Source organism: Catharus ustulatus (genome assembly GCF_009819885.2).
Source record: "Catharus ustulatus isolate bCatUst1 chromosome Z unlocalized genomic scaffold, bCatUst1.pri.v2 scaffold_29_arrow_ctg1, whole genome shotgun sequence".
NCBI classification, from domain to species: domain Eukaryota; kingdom Metazoa; phylum Chordata; class Aves; order Passeriformes; family Turdidae; genus Catharus; species Catharus ustulatus.
The window spans coordinates 6,065,475-6,087,563 of NW_024879446.1; the positions used below are offsets into that span (position 1 = coordinate 6,065,475).

The 22,089-nt window shown below is 40.0% G+C and overlaps 1 protein-coding gene and 1 non-coding gene across 3 annotated transcripts in view; one reads left to right on the forward strand and one right to left on the reverse strand.

Annotated features, from left to right (window-relative positions):
* The window catches only part of EPB41L4A (erythrocyte membrane protein band 4.1 like 4A), a 126,540-nt gene extending 111,742 nt beyond the window's left edge, over positions 1–14,798 (forward strand). For both annotated transcript variants that reach the window (XM_033086525.1, XM_033086523.1), the window contains 6 exons: positions 3,105–3,224; positions 9,038–9,085; positions 9,684–9,752; positions 10,686–10,796; positions 11,844–11,925; positions 12,955–14,798. In XM_033086525.1, coding sequence (XP_032942416.1) covers positions 3,105–3,224; positions 9,038–9,085; positions 9,684–9,752; positions 10,686–10,796; positions 11,844–11,925; positions 12,955–13,083 — 559 coding nt within the window. In that variant the 3' untranslated portion in view covers positions 13,084–14,798. The remainder of the gene's footprint in view (positions 1–3,104; positions 3,225–9,037; positions 9,086–9,683; positions 9,753–10,685; positions 10,797–11,843; positions 11,926–12,954) is intronic.
* A 6,644-nt stretch (positions 14,799–21,442) lies between these two features.
* LOC117011270 lies at positions 21,443–21,575 on the reverse strand. Its single transcript, XR_004420922.1, has one exon. It is a non-coding gene; the product is annotated as a small nucleolar RNA SNORA13 (small nucleolar RNA).
* Between the last annotated feature and the right edge of the window lie 514 nt (positions 21,576–22,089).

The window sequence follows — 22,089 nt, forward strand, 5'->3', positions numbered from 1 at the left end:
TTAGTTTTCCATCTGAAGTTTAAATGACATGCTGAGTGTAGTTTCAGTGATCAGCAGTAAATGGTATTTTGTATCCCTTTCTCCCAGAATACTCTTGCCAGGCTTTTTCCCTCATATGAAACTCCTTGTGCAGGGAGCTCCACAAGCAAGTGAAAGAAATTAGAGACTGACCACAAGAATGTTTTTAAGAACTCCTGGTAATATAAAGACTGAATTGTAAGAAGCATTAAGTACTGCCTATAATTTTTTGAAGAATGAAAAGGCCTTTACCAACCCTTCTCACTTCATGGAAAAAAAAATTTAAATAAAATTTTTGTGTTGTTGTTTCTAAGTTTTTCGTGTTGTCAGAAACGTAAGATACAGCAAAAATGGTAATGTTTCAACATCTCTTGTTCTTAAGTGATCATTTGAAATCCAACCAGATCAAAATTTGTTATCAGTGTTTGATTAAACAAGTACTAAATGAGCTGGAAGTCTAAGACTTGTTCCTTGTGAGCAGGTGCAGGGAAAGAACCAGTCATAATGAATTTCTGCATTTTGTTAGCAGCCACAGCAGGAACATAACAAGCTGAAAGGTCAGAGGCACTGAGTAGCTTTCCTGTTTTCAGAGATGAGCTAGCCCAAGCTGGGTTAAATAGGACATTATAATGAGGCTTGCAACCGCTACTCAAGTTTCTGCTATTGCATTGACTAGTAATAATTTATTTCACAGTACGATAATCAGGTCCCTGACAAAAGCAGAAACAAAATTGTTTTATTTTATTGGAATAAAATGACTGAGTATTCACATTAACCAAAGAAATCTGCTTCTGGTCATAGTAGAGTAGAATATATTGTTCACACGACAAGAGATGACTGTGAACTATTTACCCAAAGAAAACAAACTATCAGAGAAAACCAGAAATATAGATGCAAGCTTCTGATGGTAGAACACAAGAAAAATCTTAGGGAAAATCTTTTTACCTGACCTCAATCTTTGAGACTTCACTCCATTATATGAATGTTTTCTCCTAAGCAGATGTTCATATGAAAGTGAAGAAGAACCTGTGATGAGCATTTTTCAATCACAGAAGAAAAGCATTTGAGTCTTCCATTCTGTGGTCAAAATTTATTGTGTAGATAAAAATGTATTGAAGGAGTAGACAGTGTGTATCGAAGCACAGTTTTCTTCCTGACTACACTTAGAAGATGCATCTGATTAGAATCAGAGAGTGACTGAATGGTTGAGGCTGGCAGGGACCTCTGAGTGCCAGCTGGTCCAACCATTGCTCTAGCAGGGCCACCAAGAGCCAGATGTCCAAGACCCTTCCCATGCAGCCTTGGAAACTGTAATGGACTTTCAGTACAAGGACAACAGGTTTTATTCAAAAGTACGTTTAAAAAGAAATTTAAGATTTGAGCTGAACTTCTTCCAGCTGTTTTGTTTTGGGGTTTTTTTGTCATTTCTGCCACAAAAAAGCTAAAAAATTTGTCCCAAAATTATTAGAATTTAAACATTTCGTTTAAATAATGTATTTCATGTAGAGATTGTGGTACCTTGGTCATCTTTTACCATGTTAAAAATAAGCATACTACCTTTCTCTGCAGCTGGAAAATGTATCTTTTATTTCTTCATGTCTCCATCTAGTAGAGTTCTGCTGTGGTGCAACACTACTTTGAGTGTGCTGACACTGCTTGTTTTAATAGCTGTGATGCTAACTTAATATATTTCGATTTTTGGTATTTTTGTGCAAGTGACTGCCATGTGTGGGAAGCAGTTGGTGGTGTCTATACCATATGGGAAGATTGCTGTTTGCACAAATTGGATTATTTGGGATGAAAATCAGAACTCATTACCTGTTACTGTGTGAGTCCTCCTAAATCCTTAGATAGAAGTTTATGTTAATACCTGTCAGCAGATTACTGATTTTAAAAGATTTGCCTAGAAATCAAAACCTGAGGTTGCAGTCTTCTCCAGATGCTTCATACCATTTGGTAGAGTTGAGGTGTTTACAGTAGTTGGGGATTGAGCTCAAAATTCATTATGCATGTGAGAGAAGATCTGATCAAAGGAAAAGCAGAAGCTTGTGTAGCTGGTTTAGCCTGACACAATTCCAAACTCAAAGAGAAAAGTACATCTGAAGTGAAGAACAACAACAACATACTTTGCATTGCCTACATCTCCAGTGTAATCTCTTTATCTCTGTTGGCTTCTTTGTTTGTTTTACCTGTCAGTCTTCCTCTCTGGTTTCTCCAGTATGCCAGTCATACCATCTCATCAGACAATCCACACTTGGTGATACTTTCCAGGGATGCTTTGAAATCCCTCCTGAATTTTAAATTCACTGCTGTGACCAAGCATATCCATTTGCTCCACCACTTTAGCACTTCATCCCAGCAGTTGTATGTGCAGCCTCGAAACTGTGGGAAGCATCTGTGGAACATTGGTCAAGCATTGCCTGGCTGCCTGCAGGGCTGTGGCATTGTAGAATTACTGCAGCCTGCTAGCAAATGTGCTGAGTTGTCAGGATTTTGATATTTGGCTTAATCTGCAATGCATTCCATTAATGGATTCATTGATTTTAAAGAAGCCAAATTTAAAAAATAAGAAATAAAAGGCATAGCGTGTCATTTAGATCACACAAGCCATGACCAAAGCCTCAGGGGATGGTGCAGGAGTGCCTATTTTTCCCTGGATCCTAGGAAGGTGCATGATGCAGTAAAGTACTCGTTAAAGTTGTAATAAAGTAAAAGTAAAACTTTTTATCATGATGCAGGTCTCTCATTTGGTGCAGATGAGGTAGAGTGCAATATGTAAACAAGGAAAATTCCAGATGTTCGGCTTGGGCTGGGAAGAATTCAAATTGAGGCTCTGTCCTTAAAGGCATGGCTTGTTACATTTTTGACTCATGCTGTTTGTAAACAACAAATCAGCGAGTTTTCTTTTATATAGTTCTTACACTTTAATGCAGTTTGGGAGCATTAGTTAAAATTTGACAAGAGATGGATTGCAGGAGATGGATTTTTTTGGTGGGGGGGAGGCGGGAGTGGGGAATATCCCATTGCTTCTCAGAGCATCCTGGGCTCAGAGCCCTCAGACTAAACTTTTGGTGCGTCTTTGGCAGATTACGGCAGGAGAATGAGATGGTTGACTCGGCTCCTCAGTGGGAAGCTGTGCTGCGGCGGCAGAAGGGGAAAACCCAGGCAGACCCAAACTACCGGCGGTCCAGGCACAGATCTCGATCGTATGTAACCCTACACCCTTTGATGTGTAAATCAAGGCTGTTGAATCATGTTAAAGAGCAGGAGGCGTATCTCTAGTGTGGTGGTGGCCCTCAGCTGCTGAGCAGCAGAGATTTCTACATTTTCATAATGTACTCCCACATTAGCAGATTTGTCTTTGTGGTTAAATTGGCTTTCTTTAGTGATTCGAATTTTAGGGCACAAATAACACAGAGAGGGCTTTGTAACAAAGCTGCTGAGAAACTCTGTCCATCACCTGGGAAGAAGTCCTGGATCGTTCTGTGGCTCATTGAACATTAGCTCTGTAATGAGTACAGTGACTCCTCTCCTCTGGGCAGCAAGTCTGTGGAAGCATCAAGATTTTATTTGATAGCTGCAAACATTTTTATGAAGCACATGCGCACCTATTTAATAACATAATATCTGCAGTGATGTTCCAGGTGAAAGCAACTGCTCATGTTTCCATGTCAAATTATCCCTGACAAGCAGCAGTCAATGATATATATTGCATCTTGATGTCAGGATTTCCGTGAAAGAGTTGCACTGCCAGGCACTGCTGTTCCTGCTTACAGCCTGTTTTGACATGGTGAAGTTATCAGCTTTTGAAATTAATTTTCTCAAGCTAATGAAAATGTTGATTTTCTTTAATGTACATTTTTCTTCTAAAATGGCCTGGTTTTGGGGCATAGACACACTGTTTGGTATCACTGAAATCACAGTCAGCATTGAAGTTTCAGCATTAAAATCCACCTGAGTTCCGTTTTCAGTTGCCCATGTTGCTAAAACTCATTACTGTCTTCAGTTTTATAGTGCAGAGTTTTATTTCTTTATGAGGAATAGAATTTACCTTTAAAGGTCCCAATATTGGAACTTCTACTTTAACAGGCTTTGTACAAACTTGTTCACTTTCAGCTGCACAAAGTTGAGTGTTATTAGGTGTAATTGTACAATGGTATCTTACTAAAAAATCTGGAATATTAAAGCTCACTCGTTTGGAATCCAGAAAATACAGCTGATTAAATTTGATTTCCATTTGTTTTATTATATACAAAAAGTGCTGTAAACTAGGAAATGTACTCAGTTAATAATGGTTGGATTAAATTTGTAGCCAACTTTTCTTTTTTACCCACAGGCCAGCTAAATCACATTGTTTGGACAGCACGGGTTCCCTCTTGTGGTTAACTTAACTTATGAAATGGCTTTGATTTTCCTGCACAGTGACATTCTGAGTTATATTTCATTTAAACTACTTCTAGCAAAAGATGTTAAGCATCTAATTTAAAAAATAAAGGTCCTAGAGGAAAAAAAGAAATGAAGTCTTGAAGACTTCAGAAGGCTTCTCATTTCCTTTTGCTATTCTTTTTGTTATTCATGTGTTTCTCATTTTATCACACTCTCCAGTGGAAAAAATTCCCACAAAAAAACCCCCCACAACGAAATACGCCCAAACTAATTTTTTGGAAAAAAAAAATTCGTAAAAGGCATTTAACTGCTAACATATAGTATATTATAAGAGAGTGCATTTAATTTAGTTTGACTTAGCTGTTTGTTTCCTTGACTAGATACAGGTCAGAAGAAAAGGAAACATAATTCCATAGCTTATGGTTGTTTTGGTTTAAAATGTTGTCAAATGGTCATTTCAACTTGCCCATTTAAAATTTTGATACAAAACCTTAAATTTAGTAGGACATGTAATTCTTTCACAGTAAGTCCATTATTGCACTTGTAATCAAAGTTTCCTTTTGCATGTATGAAGTAGTGGCTGAAATGTTTGTTACTGTGCCTGGCACAGTGCATTTCATTTGTTTGATAATGAGTAATATTAATCATTTGTGGTGGCAAGATGATGACTCCTTGGTCTTGGGAATAAAAGTATTTGACAGGAATTTGACCTTTCTTTCTCCTCAAGGAATCAGCAAAATGCAGAAAGCTCCCAATTCTAGTTCCACAGGGTTTATTTTCAAGAGTTCATGTAAAACATCTGTGTAGCCAAAGGGCTTTTTCTAATCAAGAAAAATGGCCATAAAATTCCATGACTATTTAAATTTACCATTAGTGGCTCAAACTAAAATACTAATAAGGGTGCAGATGCAGGCACAAAAAATAAGGTAGACCTTATTAATGTGTAGAGCTGTTCCAGCTTGTGCTAACAAAATAAAAACGAAACAGAAAACCCCCATGAGATTCATCACTTACTGGGAATTCCCACTAGATTTCTCGTGCATTAGAGAAACTGATTAGCATGCAAATTGTCCAGAAGGTATTGATTCAGATACTGAGATAGGACAATCTGAGTCCTATATATCAAAACTGTGAGTTCTAAAAAAATTCACAGTAAAAAAGACGAAAAAAAAGTAAAAGGAGGATTGTGACCTGGCTTTAAAGATTTAATGTAAGAATTGCTTTGTTGTGGGCTGTTAAGAACCATACAAACCTGAATTTCTTATCCAGTATATGCAATACCTACATTTCATCTTACATTTCACCTTTCCTTTTGTAAGCTTTCTGTCATTTTACTTTCAAAGGATCCAAGAACAGGCCTCTGGAAAGAAAATGCCTTTATTAAGTTACTTTATCTGCATCATGTTTCTTTATATTCTTTGGTGGGGATCTAACTTGAATAAATGCTATAAGGTTATCCCGGTATGGTAACACTTCTTAAACAGATGGAAAAGAACTAATTGCATTATGTGAATTCTAAGAGAAGTTTGCTCTGAGGAATCATTGTATTTAGCCCATTTTTCTTTTTATTTTTTTTTTCCATGGGATACTACACTGCTAAATTGGTATTGTACAGCAAAGTCTGTATTAGTAGTGTAATTGCAGGGATGGAAAGAGGAAAATGGCAGAGATTACAGAACAAAATACCTGGAACTGGTCACAGAAAGCAGGAGGCACAATTCCTAGAAAGTGGAGAAATTACGATGTCTTCTTATTTAACTACAGTAATTTCACGACTATAAGGTGCACCGGATTATAAGGCACACTTCCGGGTGTTGGCAAATCTCCAAACTTCTGCCCATATATAAGGCGCACTTTTTTTTTGCAGTGAGGATCCGCCACCTTCTTCCCCTGCGCGGTTGCTGACCGTGGCCCCGCGGGCCCGCCTCCACCCAGCAGCTGCAGCACCGTGGCCCCACAGGCCCACCTCTACCTGGCTGCCACGGCCCTGTGGGCCCGCCTGCACCCACCGGCCGCAGCCCTGCTGGCTCCCCCCGTGGCTCGTGGCTCACACTTCCGGGTTGGCAAATTTCCGAACTTTGTCCATATATAAGGCGCACTGGACTATAAGGCGCACTTCCAGGTTTGGGCCAAAATTTTAGTCAAAAGGGTGCGCCTTATAGTCGTGAAATTACTGTACTCTCTTTCCATGCTGCCCCACAAATTAATATTTCTTACTGTTAGTGAGGCTTCACACAATGCTTTGTGATACTTGAAACTTAAGGCCAGGTCTTGAACTGCTGTATTTCCATGAATAAGTAAAAGCCATGGGCTGATCAAATGGGTCAGTGGTGTGCACAATACCCTGCTTTGTGGAGGTCTTAGGTTAGGGAGCGACCTTGGGGCTTTGCTTCCTCAGGCAAACTAGGGTTTGTAAGCATGACAAAGCCTCCCTGTAGAAGCTGGCATTTTCCAGAGAGCTTTCACATCCCCCACTGTCTGATTATTCAGCCTCAGAAGAGGATGCCTATCTTTCCAGCCCCAGGGTGAATGCAGGGTTTGCAGCTGCTATTTTGTGAGCAGGAAGCTTCAAGGGGACAGAAATCAGTTCAAAACTGAGAGGCTGAAAAAGGCTGTTAAATGCCACTGCATTTACTCATCAGAGAGTGGACAGATGTAATAAAGAGAAGTAAATGCAAGAAAGGAAAAGGAGAATTAGGGGTATTGTATTTAGTCCTTTTTTTCTTTCCTTTTTTTTTTTTTTTTTCCCTTTTGGGATGCCATACTGCTTAGTTGGTATTGTTCAGCAAAGCATTTATTATTAGTGTAATGACAGGGATGGAAAGCAGGAAAATGGCAGAGATCACAGAGCAAAATACCTGGAGCTAGTCACGGAAAGCAGCAGGCACAGATAGAAGTGAAAATCAGAGAAAACTAAATGCATTATGATAAACAGAAACACACAAAGCTTTAAAAAGTTCTGAACACAGAGAAAAAATGCACTGTAAACCAACCATGCTGTAGCTGTTGCTATGTGAGAACCTGAGGAGCTAGAAGGGACAGCAGTTTGTCAAGAATGGGAATCCTGCTTGGAAGGCCTTGGAGCCTGCAGTGGTTATGGATCAATGAATTCTAGCCCTACTAGGGAAACACAAATGCTACGTTGTTTTTCACCCTTTGGTATTTCTCTTGTGTATATAAACCAGTCAAGTACTATCTCCTAGTACTTCCGCTCCTATAAAATCTAAAAAGTATCCCAAAACATTACCATCCCAAAATATTCTGCCTTTGCATTAGCTGTATAGTGTTTACTGCAATATAGATGTCTCTGAACCCTGAAGTTTGGAAATAAGTCAAACATGGTAATGGTGAAATAAAAAAAGCAGGTAAATTGCTAATGGTAGAAAGCAATTTTGAATTATTTCTTATACATCTCCGTCTCTGGTCAGGGGAGAGCCCATTTAGAGGTGCAAAAATGCAGATCTCTGCTGTCCTCCTTGGTCTGCATCTAAATTTAGATTATACCCCTCCTAAAGCATCTTTGAATATGATAGGCCTTTTCGTCTAAAAGGAAAAAAGATCAGGCTGTAAGATCTGTGGTGTAAGACTTAGTTCTTGAGAAACTTTGGGCAGGTTTATGTGTGCCATATGTGTCTAAAAGTTGCATCCCTCACATCCTAGATGGTGTGGAACAGTCTAGCTGTTGACACTGAGCTTATATAATGACAATCAAAAGAGTTATGTGATCCCTCCATGCAAATGTAGTTCATGCCACTGTCTAAAATCTTTACTTAATCTATTACTCTGAATGGGTTTGAGTGAATTCTAGGTGCAGTTTAAACAACAGCAGTGGTTTTGCACTAACCTTGCAACAGAAAAGTAAAAATAAAGGGGTTCCAGTGAGAAACATCTATTCTGTGATTCAGTAGAAAATGCAAGACATGCCCCTGAGGCTTGCTTTGCTACATCTCTAAGTCTGTAACACGGAGATTACCATTTTTGGTAAGTTGTTTGGATGCGAACTAAATACTTGCTAAAGAATTTAGGTGCATGAGTAGACATAGTTGCTAGTTTGATTAGTTTGTTGGCGGGATTTTTTTTGTACTGGACACCAAAAATAAATAAATTGAGCAGAAACCCTTCTTGGAGATGACCAGAAAGAGAGAGGCTGCACTGTGATTGGAGTGGAGCCACAGGTCTTTACTGGTGTCCACTGGGAATAGCTGGGATTACTGATCTGTGGCCTGTGGCCTGTCCCTCCTTCTGCCCACCAAGGGCTCTGTAGCCACAGGACATATCTGAGGGCCTTTTTCAGAAATGTTACTTCAAAACATGTTGTCCTTGAAAGGATAAGTGTTGGCAGTGATTCGGCTTAGGGAATTCTGCTGTTGTTTATATTTAATGTACACTCTTGCTGAGGCTGGTGGAACTGGAATTGTGATTGAGAGCCTGTCATTCAAGAAATGACTTTTCAGTTGAAATAAAGCAATGAAGTTTAATGCATTTTCTGAGATAACAAACCTTAAAATTGAAGTCACTGGTGGATTACATTTATCATGATTTCTGTGCAGGGTCTGTGCTGTTAAAAGTTATTTGAACAGCAACATGTCAGATGATGGTTGTCACACCTGAGCCTTTGTTGTCATATTTATAGGAGAAGCCCAGATGTTCAAGCTAAAGAAGAATTGTGGAAACATATTCAGTAAGTATGGTCTTTGTAGGGTTTGAGAGATGCTTGGTTTGCTTTTAATGTACCTATTGAAATCCCTTCCACTGAGGCACTACACTGATTTAGTTTCAGTAATTTATGTATATCTTAATGACCTCCTGTGTGTAAGATACTCAGGTAATTGAGTACACTGAATAAAGATGACCATTGTACGTAATTGAACTATTAAATAGCCATATATCATTGTAGAGATTTAGAGATTAGAAGATTCAGAGCTTAGAGCCTGTGTGGCTGCCAAAACGTTTCAGTGTGACACTCCATTACCCTTAGGAAGATATTCAGCAATTCCAAAGCATATTCACTGTTTAGCACACAGAATTTTCATGATATGGTGAAGCAACAAGATCAGATTTGCAGGGAGGTGAGAGGAAGGTGGAACAGGATGCAACATGCAGTTGAAGCAGTGCAGGTGAAGTTACACTCATTTCAAAATAGGTGTCCTATTTTGATGTTAAGATAGCTTCAGGGCTGACAACAGCTTGTTTTAGTAAATGTTTTTAGCCCAATATAATAAAATTTTTTGCACTTCACAGTTACTGTTACATTTTTTACTTTTCCTAATCCTTTATAGGAAGGAGCTTGTGGATCCATCTGGCCTGTCTGAGGAGCAACTGAAAGAAATTCCATACACTAAAGTAGAGTGAGTTTATGTGAGAATTTTTTTGTAAATATGAAAGCCCACTTTTCTTACTTTACTGTGTCCTATTGAAATAGGAGTGGGTTTGCACATGATCTATAAGCTCATATTTTTCCAGATAGGATGGGTTGGGTGGGGATACTTAATAATCTTAAAATCAAAGATTTTCCCTTTAAAAAAACAAAAAAACAACCCCCCCCCCCCACAAAAAAAAAACCAAAAAACCAAACCTAAAAAAACCTCAAAAAATCATCTTAATCTCTTCTAGTCTCTCCCACACACTCATGAATCTGTCTGCATGTTCTGTATGTCTCCCTATGATAGTCATGAATCTTTCTTATATTATAAACTAAAGAATCAGAAAGAAGTGAATGCATACAAGAAAATCCATTTCTTCCTGTGCTTTATCTTTGTTTTAAATATTCTGATTATCCAAGGCACTCTTTGACCTCTGCAATGCCTTCCCTGGCTTGCCATGTGTAGCTGCCAAGGCACAGCTATTTCCTTAAGAACCAACATCCATTTCATTGCGATAATTGCCCATTTGGGATTCCATGTGTCAGTGCAAACAGCTGAATGTGGCACAAACAGGATCCTGGGTTGCATTATAATGTGCTTCCAAACATCACTAGGCAGAAAAGGCTGATGTTAAGGATGTTATAAATTAATCACTGTTTATTAAAGTTTCATTCTCAAATATGGGCATGCCAGTTTGTGACCTCTGCTCTCCTAAAGCACTGAACTTGAATTCCAAGTACAGACTTCTAAAAGAAGCATCAGCCCTTTACTTTCAGCCTTTAAATTCAGCCAGTGAAGAAGCCATCTGTTACACTTTAGTAAGAAGTGGGAGGACCTCTCAGTCTGCAGCTGAATTTATGTTTTGTGCCAAAGATCTGGTTTACCAACCCCCTGTTGTGAATTCTGTGTCTCTCTTAGGACTCAAGGTGACCCCATCCGCATCCGGCACTCGCACTCCCCTCGCAGCTACCGGCAGTACCGGCGGTCCCAGTGCTCTGATGGGGAGAGATCTGTCCTGTCTGAAGTGAAGTATGTGAACATGGTTATTAGCACTGAACTAGTCTACTGCAGCCCTAAAGTTGTTTAGAGAATGTGGTGGTAAGAAGCAGCATAGATGTGGCTTGTTGGTAGCACAGAGTTCAGGCAGCGCCCTAACAGTATGTCTTCAGAGCTAAACATGAATGAAATAACTCCAAAACCATTTATGGTCTGTTCTCAACCACAGTGGCTTTCTTGATCCATTTTGAAGGAGTAAAAACTAAAAAGGCTGAGATAAATCTGCTTTGGTCTTTAGTGGTAGATCATAAAGTTGCTTAGGGGATGAGAATTCCTGAGTTGCTTTCCAGATAGATTTAAGATGTTATCTCTGTTAGCTCTGCAATTTGTTTCATGAGAACTCTAGTACAACCCTCTTCATCAATGGGTGGATCAGTCTTTCTTAGAAGACTGAAGAGTACTTATTAATAGAAAAGCAACAGCCCCATTCTCAGTTGCAGCAAGGCCATAAAAATATGAAAAGCAGTCCCCAACTCAAAGTCTAGTTTTAGCTAGATAGCACCGTGAAGGAGGTGTGGCACACCCATGATTTCAGGTGAGACTTGTCTTTGCCATGAGGGTGGCCATGCCCTGGCAGAGGTTGCCCAGAGAAGTTATGGCTGTCCCATCCCTAAAAGTGTTCAAGGCCAGGTTGGGTGGAGCTCTGAGCAACCTGGGATAGTGGAAGGTGTCCTGTCCATGGCAGTAGGTAGAACTGGATCATCTTTATGGTCTCTCCCAAACCACACCATTCTGTGATTCAATGATGATATATCAATTTGGCCTGCTTATGAAGACCAGGAAAAGACAGGGATGGGATGGGATGGGATGGGATGGGATGGGATGGGATGGGATGGGATGGGGTATGCCCTGAACGTGCCCACAGAGGATCTGAATTACAGCTTTCAGATGTCCCAAAGTCAGGTGACAAAAGCCTTTCAGATCTATAGAGCAGTCTGCGTCAGTTTCATTGCTCTTCCTCTGCACAGTTATAGTTTACTTCATTAAAGCAATATCCATTTTGTGATATTTTAATTCCAGTGTCAAAACTGATCTGGTCCCTCCATTGCCTGTTACACGATCTTCAGATGGGAAAAGTCCCAGCATCCAGCTGACTCAGCAGGTTAGTGATTGTACATCCTTTGCAGATTTTCTTTTTATTGGAGGGAGAAGTGGTGATCTATTCCGATTTAAGATGGTCTTTGTTTCTCAGTGAAAAATTTCTCACTGAAAGATTTTGTTCAGCAGCAGTGTGAATTGAATTTTTGTATTTTACTTATACTTTGTTTGTATTCCAAAACACATAGAGTTCTGTAGCATATGCCCCTGAGAACACCTGCCTCTGCTGCTGGAGAACTCTTTCCCAATCTGATGCATCCCTAAGATGCATCTCTGCTCCTCCCAGAGGAAAACTAACTTTTACAACTGCTTGAATTATGCTGTTGTAATCACATCATTCATTCACCTCTTTTAGAGGTTGTCTGAAGAGTTTTGTTGCTTGGGCTTGAAACAGTGTTTATTTTCTTTTCCTTTTTAATTTTTTTGCCCTCAAATACTGATTATTTTTAGGCTATTGACATCTAAAAATGACAGAACCTGCCTTTTGTTAATCTAACTTATCACTGTCTTGCATCATGTATTACACACCGTATCTCCCAGTTTTGATAGTCTTATTGAGCTCAAAATGTGAGAAGCAAATTTTACTCAAAAGCACTTGCAGGTCTTTTGTACAAACACATGAAAGGAGAATCAAAACATGGAAGGGAAAATTCCAGATACCTGACTTACCATATCAGTAATGTTAAAATGTTCAGAGTCTACAAACACCCCTCTTTCCCCTCTGACCCAGGCTCCCTCACAACAGTGGCCTTTAATTCCTTGTGAGTGTTTGCCTTCAGTGTTTTGCTAAATATCAATTATGGCATTTCCTTGATAGGCGATAGCACAAAGGGGCAGCAGCTGGCAGGAGGTATAAAGGGAAAAAAGTTCTGTTTGATCAAATAAATGTAGAGACTTCAAAATTCCTGATGCATGTATATACATATCAAATGCCATACCCATAGCCTAAGGCCTTCACAGCAACAGTAAACAAAATACAGTATTTAAATTCTGCTGCACCTTTTCAACAACATGTTTAATTTATTCTCATCAGAGGCAGAATGGATCTAAAGACAGCCTAATAGAAGAACCATCTCTGCTATCCACCAATAATGTTGATGGAAAACCTGCCACTAAGATCGTAAAAACTGTACAGGTGTCACGCTTCAAGGTGGAGACTTGACTGATGAATTGAAGATGGTTAATGGGTTTTGGTCTTTGGAAAGTGAGAATGTGTTTATGTGTGCAAAGGAAGGAACTGAAGGTGACGTGGTGGTCTTGTCCTTCACCTGGCAGTGCAGCGTGCTTGCTGGGAAGACCAAGCAATGATTTTATAACTAACATCATTCTAGTGGTGTGAAGCAACCAAAACCAAAACTGAAAGATCATGAACAACAATGAAAAACATTGCTGCAACAAAACAGGCTTCAAGGTCTGCTCTGTCACTGAATAGCCTTGTACCAAGAAGTGACTGTTAACTGACATCGTCAGGTCCGGATGCTTCTAGAAAAGTAAAATAATCCTATTTTTGGTCAATTGTGCAATACAGTGTGATATGGGGAAATTATCTTCACAATTTATATGGGGATCAACTTATGTCCTGAGACGTATGGACAGATAGCTCTTTCAAGGGTTATTTTAGCCTAGCACAATAACAGATGCTTGTGTTGTTGATACAAATTTTGACTTAACCCATTTTAGCTCAAAAACAATAAACTCTGTAACAGGCTGTAGCAGTGAGTTCCAGAGGTGATACACACTTTGCTTTGGGCAGGTTTAAGTGTTCTACAGTTTGAATGTCCTTTTGTGTAGAGGGACTATTTAAATGAACATTCCATACCACAGAAATACATTTACGAACTTGTCATAAAGCACACTGGAAACTGGGGAGTATAAATTGACCCACTGTGTTAAGACTGCTTAGCAAGGCACTTCAGTGCTGGTTAAATGAAACTTGTGGACTAGTATTTAAGACAGTTAAAATATAGCTTCTTTTTTTTTTTCTTTTTTTTTTTTCTTCTTTTTTAATCTAGATTAGTAAAGTTTGTCTTAATTTTTCATATGAAATAATCTGACACTTTTTTCTGAGCCATTTCTACTGTGTTAAAATGACAAAGGCAGTATTTCAGGTATGATAACTATAATTTTTTTTCCTATTGTCATAGTAGGAATACTGTTTTAATGATGCTGCACATTGAGTGGGTTATCTTCTAATATGTAACTGAAGTGATGCCTGGCTCTCCTCTTGTCCTATCACTTCTTACAAACATCTGAAAGTCACTTCTTTGCCTCCCATTTGTCCACAGTCAGCACATGGATGAGCCTCCAGGTGTTGCCGACTTGCTAGGGAGCTTAGCAAAGTCTTTGTGTTGTGGAAGTAATTTTTACTAAGTGTAGTCATTGAACTAAGTATTGAGTTTGTCAAGCAGCATTGTAAACAGCTGTAGCAGCTCACGTGCCTTTCTACGTCTGTCCTCTCTGCACTCAACCCCCACAATCCATAGAGATTTGCAGTGATCCTGTGTCTTCCAGTCCAAGCAACACCAGGGAATTGCAGCTCTGTCAGCTCCTGCTTGAGAACTGGAGGTGTCTAATATAATTATGTGAACATAAGGTGTCTAAGTTACACTTCACAAGAGGCGTGGGATTACTAATACGCATTTTAGCTACTAAACTGGTAAACGAAATGTTGTATAATGTGCTTTATTTTCCACTTCATTTTTTAAATTCTTCATTGTTTCATGATCTGAGGTGGTCAGGTGGATGTTACTAGCCAGAGCTGCAGCCATACAGTTTGTATATTCCTATCACAGTATGGAGTGAACTCTAGACTGGGATGTGCTGCATCCTGCCAGGGAAGGCTGATTCACTTAATAAATACTTTTCTTTGGTCATTTATGTGGGACAGCTCTCCTTCTATAGTCTCAGTGAACAAATCTAAGGGAAGGAAAGAGTTAGAACCCCTGTGCAGTAAAAATTCTGTTTTCATGGAGGTTCATCAGTAAATTTTTTAACTTTACTCTGGATTTAATTCTAGAACACTGTTTGGCTTGGCTTAAAGTACAGTAGTTTCACAAATACAAGCCGCACCATTTTGACTAAAATTTTGCTCCCACACCGGAAATGCGGCTTATACTCAGGAGCGGCTAATATGTGAATAATTTTCTGACATTTACAACCTCAGAAGTGCCAGCCAGGGTGCCGAGCCGAGCGCCTGCTAGTAAAAGCCAGCATTTTGCGATTGTTACAAATTGTTACTCTGTTGTGCTGTGGGTGGAGCCTGGCTCCCTGCAGGCAGCATGGGGGGCGGGGAGAGAGGCGGGAGAGCTCTCTCCTTCCCTCCTCTGCCGCAGCCCGGGGGAGAGATTGGGGGGCCCCGTGCCGCCATTGCCGCGGCTCGGGGAGGAGGCGGGGGGCTCCGTCCCCGCCTGCCTCCGCCTATGCGGGAGCTGGGGGGGCTCCGTCCCTGCCTGCCACCACGGGGCAGTGCCGGGCCAGGGTGAGCGAGCCCAGAGGTGGCGGCCGGCCCCGAGCGGCCCCGCCGAGCGGCAGCGCCGGGCTGGGCCATCTGGCCCCATCAGCAGCCCCGGGCGGGCCGAGCCTGCACAGCCCGAGCCAAGCCAGTAAACCCCGCCCTGCCGCAGTTCTGTTACTAATTGGCAACTTTGTTGCACGCGGGTCCTCGCTGCGAACGACAGAGCGGCTTATACTCAGATGCGGCTTATTTATGGACAAAAACCAAAATGTTTGCCAACACCTGGTGATGCGGCTTATACTCAGTGCGGCTTGTATTCGTGAATTTACTGTATTTGCTTAGTTTTGTAAGTTTGTTAAATGGTTTCATTGTCATTGCTCCAATCCTTTAGGATATGTCTATGACCTTGTGTAGTACTGTCATGAACAACAGTTAAGAAAAGTCCAAACAAAACAAAAAAGCCAAAAAACCAAACCAAACAAAAAAAAAATCCAAACCAAACCACAATAAAGAACCCGCCCAACCCCCAGGAAAAAGAAAATCACTATGGCAAAATGGCTTAACGGAGAGCATCATAATCTTTTGGAAGACAACTGAAAAATTACAAACTATACAAGAACTGGTTACAGTGTCTGGAATGAAAGCCGCTCCTTGTTCCTTTGAAGTGTTCCAACTTGAAGCATTACACACTTGCTTGTAGTTTGTTGCTTTCTAAATCATTGCCATTAGTTTGCTGTCCTTACCCAGGCACATGTAAGTAGCACATATCTACTACTGCAGGAGGATTTGTGTTATTATTTGAGTGTGTACCTATAGTGTACCTATCTTGCCAATCGTTATATATTGATCAAGGTTTATATCCAACCTCATGTTTTCCTGTATGCTTTCATCTTCCTGTGGCCTTTTGTGTGTTATTGCTGGATACCATCAGACAAGTGTGTGGTTATTTTATTTACTGCACTACATAAGAAAATAGGCTTCTGTCTAGTCTAACAATGAAAGGTTTCAATTCTCAAGTCACTGGAGAGTTGTTTCCTAACAATTTTTTTGCATTTAAATGAGAAATTTGTGGAGCAAGCCCTAGATTTGAGCTAGTGGTCTTCTCCCTGATGAGAATATGTAGGAAGCAGGTTTTTAGCAATGGGCTAAAATGGTGTTAGCCTGGGCCACTGCAATCCAGTTTTGTGTCGACAAAAGTATAAAGATGTAATGCCTCTATTAGATTTTCCAAATGTTTTGTTGTGCCAAAACAAGGCAAAACTTGCTACAAGGACTTCACTGTCTGCTAATAGTACAGAAACGCAAATTTTTTTCACATATGTGATCCTCCTTTCCCTTCAAGCTTTTCGTCAATCATTTGAGGAAAAGCACCTTTTTTTGTGATCTTTTGATTTGTGTGAGAGATACACACAAGTGATCAATCACTGAAAGCACTTACTGTGTCACAACTACGCCTTCTAGACCTATACCGGCTCCACATGTCTAAGTGGCCAGCTTCTTACAGCTCTGAGCTCCATCTTGCCCTCTCCACTGTTGCTACCCTTCCCCAGCTCTCCTGGGGCATTCACTGCCTAGAGGCAATTGCATTTTCAGATCTGAGTCTGGATGTCAGTCTAAAACACTTCTACATCCTGATGAGTCAGGCAAAGGACATGTAAGTGTCAGGAAGTTTTCCCTGGGGAATTGATCTCAGGCTAATGATTTTAACTTTGTGCCTCTGCCTTTACCTCTTCTGAGACTTCCATAAGTGCTAAGCATTGGTAAGTTATAGGATTCTCACTAATTAGCAACAATTACAACATAGTTGTACAATCTTTTGCAAAACATGTATTTTATACAATAAAGAGGGCTTGCTAACCACAGCACAAAAGCATTGTTGTATATCCTGTACTGGCCCCCTTGCTTATTTGGCTGGTTTCTTTGATTAGGAACTAGCCTTGACCTGCTGTTTTCTACACTGCACCTCTTACCAGTATCATAAACTCTGCAACTTGTATTCTAATCAAGCTCATGATATTGATGATGTTTGTTGAAAAGTCATTACTATTTAAGTTGCCAAATTCATTCCCTTTATACATGTGGATATGAACTGAAGAGATAGCATGTTTTCTCTTGGGAAGATTTGTTTAATTCAAAACTCCCTAGAAAGGTGTTTGAAGACATCATATGTGAACATACCAATGTGATACATTTGTTCCATGTACATTAGGTGTTAATGAAGCAACTGTGTGCTTTATTTTAAAATGAGTTTGATAGATGGCTGTGTCAATACTTGTGTCCAGGTTACTTAAAGTCAAGTAAAACTTGAATTTTTAGGGCATTGCATGGTTGCCTCTGTGTCTTATTTATATTACGCAAAGGAGCAAAGCCTTCAGAAACACAGATTCATTTGACACCACCATCTGGTAAAAACAGGTGTACTACCAATTAAAATCCACTTGAGGATACAGCTTCTCCAGATTAAGTATTTTATCTTGTAGCAGGAAGTTGTCAGTGTAAGCTTTGTATTTTCAGTGCACATATATACCAGTTTCCCTTCTCACCTAAAAATCACCAGAGAGCAACAGCAGAGTCTGTAAGTTGTCAAACCAAACACACAGATACAGAGCCAGTGTGGCAGACACTCCCTCCTTAATGTGTCTGTTTTTATTCCTGTATTTGTTCTCCTGAGTAAGAGCTGTGGTGTGTTGACCTTGGCTGGACACCAGGTGCCCTCCAAGCTGCTCTATCACTCCCCTCCTTAACAGGATGGGAGAGGAATTAGATGGAAAAAATCTTTGTGGGTCAAGATAAAGGAGTTTAATTAAGCAGAAGCAAAAGAAAAAAAAAAAACAAACAAAAACCGCCCCCCAACTCCAAAATATTTACTTTTATACTTCGCAGGGGCACATGGTGTCCACCCAGTTCCTGCAAAGAAGGGCTTCAGTACATGTGGTAGGTTGCTCCAGAACACGAGTTCCTTATCCTTTCTCTTCAGATTTTATTGTTGAGCAGATTCTTATAATATGATGTTTTTTTCAGGGGTGCAATTCAGTTAGCCAGTCATACAAAATAAAAGGCAGTCCTAATGCTTAACATGCTTCACATTTACCAGCATTATTATTTAAGTAATCTGTGACCCTCGCACCCACCTATTGCTCCCTCTACCTCACTTTTCCCTTGTTCTACCCCACTATAACACCTCTATTATACATTAAAGCTTGGTGTTCTACATTTTTTTTTAGTAGAAAGGTAATTAACATTTTAGATACCAATCATCAAATCCTGGCACTAGCTGTTAAGCTTTTGAGATTTTTTGAAAAGTTTAAAAAAGCTGCTTCTGTCAGTCTTACATTTCAATGGCCCCTGAGCAGAACTCCTGAACAGATGGTATCTTCAGGGAATGTAATCCCTAATAAAATTGCTACTTTCAAGTACATCCCATAATTACATGCTGGATCAGTAAAAATTAATTACTCTTGTCTAAACCTCCTTCTCTCTTGACAAACGGAAAAGAACCTTACACTTAGGATCAGTAACATGCTTACATTCAGTACTAAATTTGTTCTTCTCATAAATCATGTTAAATCTTCCTAGAAGAATAAGGAGCAACCCCAATCATGTCAAGAGTATTTCACTCCAAGTTATGCTGGAGTACCACATGATGTAGCTGGTCAAGGTGATAATAAACCAAACTTGCCATTCACCATGTTGGATAAACACCTTTCCTGCTATTTTTAAACCCAGGTTTGCAGAATTTCTAATTTTAAATTTCTACTTTTGCTCACCACAATACAAATCTCAGCCAAATCTATCTACAAATACTACAAGGAGACCATGGTTTAAATCATCACATCCCACTCAGCAGCTCTTAGGCTTTATTTCATCCAAATGGGTGCATTGGTATCCCTACAGTAACACAAAGGAAATCCGAGCTCTGAAACAGAAGCAATTGTTACTAAAGCTCGAGAAAGACAGAAATTCTGAGAACAGAAACGTAATCTTTATTTTTGGTCTATATACACATTACTAGACACTGCCACAATGCAGTTAAATGCACTTTGTCGTACTACATGGAGGCTTAATAGGCCATCTTTTGAACAGTTTTTTTGTTTCTTAGGGAGGAGTGTTTGCATAGACAGGCAATGCTCTCAGGCTGGTTTTAACAATTCTTCCTAAGGAAAAAAAATAAACATAATATGTGAGACTGGACATATGTCGCACAAAGCCCTTTCTAGTAACATCCTCTAAATCTCCAACACTAACAAAAAATCACAAAGATGAGCTTCCCTTCATACTTTGGGCAAAAAGGTAAAATTTGCCAATCTAATTTTTAAGGAGCCTGCCTGCAGAAGAGGCGTTTTTGCTCCCTAAGCAAGAATTCAGGTGGTAACTAAAAGCTGGTGGCAGTAATAACACTTTCTGGCTAGTGGGAATCAACAGAAATTTCTCCAGTGCTAACTTATACATACAACCATGCATTAGAAAACACTCTGGGAGCAGTAAGCCAATAATACACGATTTAATAATTTTATGCTGGAAAACAATTAGCAGCTGTTACTGGACACATTACTACTAATGGATTACATGAACATTTTGCTTCCCAGTCCGACAGGTTCATACGAGTGCCTACCTTACTCTTCAGCCCTGTAAAAGTCCCCAGTGCCTGGGGTGCAGAAGGTGTGGATGGATTTCACAGGCTCATTTCCTACCAGCAGCAGTGGTAAAGTATTCAGTGCATCTGTGCTGCTCAAGCAGATTTTCACATTCCATTAATGAAACTTTCTGATATTACTATTTTCAACAGCATCATGGCCAACTTGAAGGAGTTTCATCACTTCACTGAAGATTAATTATATTTTCTACTGAAAAGAAACAACCCAAACAAAAACTACAGTGATATAGTACTGGATCATTCTTACAGCAGATATCCAGTACTAATCTAGAAATTACCAACTTCAGAGGCTTGGATTACTTTTTACACCCTTGGGTATATAGGTTACACAAATCCAAATCACAATCTAAGCAACAAAGAATGATTTGACAGTGCATGCAATTTTTATTAACACCTTGTTTGTACTAATGAATTTTGGGCTGACTTGCACTACTCAGTTTTTCATAGTGTTGGCTTTTCAAAGACTTTACAGTGAAGCAGTATCTGGCATATGAGATTCCAAGCTTTCATGTTTTACTTTTTTAACATTTTCAGTCCTTGTGTTCTGAACTGCTCCATGATATCATATCCCTAAAAGCAAACACGAGAAACCATGTCCTTGTCTTGGACACACTGGCAACCACATACTGATTTCACAAGCCACCCACACCAAACTTTTTATTTCATAGCTTCCACTTTGCTCTTTTGATAAGAATGCAGCCATCAGGCTGATCTCACACTCACTGTTTCAGTTCCAATTTCTGCTCTGAAGTCACTGTGCCAAACCTCTTTTATGCAGAAAGCCTGCTTATTGCAAAAGCAGGCAACAGGACAGAGCTGGACAAAGAATTATTGTTACTCACAGCTGTGCTAGCAGTACTTGCTTCTTCCCACATGCCCTTCTCATGCTTGGAGGCTTTCACCACATGGGGCCATCTATCTATGGGAGATCCTGAACTTCCAGCAAAACACACTAGAAACCTGCTAGAAGCATTCTGAGCATTAAGCATTCTGGCAGGAATCTGACAATATCAAAACAGACTTTACACTTTCAAAAGGGCAACAAGGAAAGCACAGCAAAGGAGTAGACAACATATTATTCAATACTAAGTAACAGATCTACAAATCTACAAAACCAAAACATATTTTTTCGGCTTTAAGAAGATTTTAATATTTTCTATATCTGAGTACTAAGCTGCAAATAAATATCTTTTTACAATAGGAAAACTAGAGGCCACAGCTGGAAACCTAGGAAGTTATGTACTAATTACTTGCAGATTAAAGATCACGACATACAGGACAGCTAAATGATGCTAAAAATGGCCATTATAACTTCAGCATTCCCTCTTTCACTAACTGTCAGATTCTCCACTTAAAAAGACTGAAGAATAAAATCTACTATGTAGCTGCTCAACCATTCTGTTTCTACAGGTTTTTTGTCCTTGCAAAAGCAGAGAGGAGGAAGGTACATAACCAGCTCCCTAAACCAGTTTGAGCAAGAATTCCTGTTTGCCTTTTTTGACACCACATCCATTCTGGACAGGAATGAATGGGCAACACAAAGGCCAAACCTTAAGCGTGGCAACTCTTTACCTCTGCAAAAATTAAATTAACAGCTTATAAAATAGAGCAATTAATCAGTTGAAAAATATTTCAAAATTCACAATTACGTAAGATTTTATACAGAGCAAACATTTAATAAGAAAAGCCAAGAATACCATGCTCTTAGGGCATCTTTTGGTCATGCTGGTGCATGCTCCGACCACTGACCAACTTCCATTGCTTCAATCTGGAAAAAGAAAAAAAGAGAGAAGACACATTTGGAAGAGCGACGGAAAAACAGGAACAGTTCAAGCAGTCTAAAACGACGTACTAGAGGTAATTTCTTACTAGAAGTACGACTTCGAGGACAGGCAGCAACAGCCACCACAACCTCTGACCGCAGCTTCTGCCCCGCCCCGCCTCCCTCGCCGTGCCTCCCGCGGGGTGAACCATCCCTCCCGAGACACGGGGGACACGCCGCTCGCCGCCTCCTCCGCAGCGGGCCGCGTACTGAGTCTGCCACAGACGCGACGCTACAC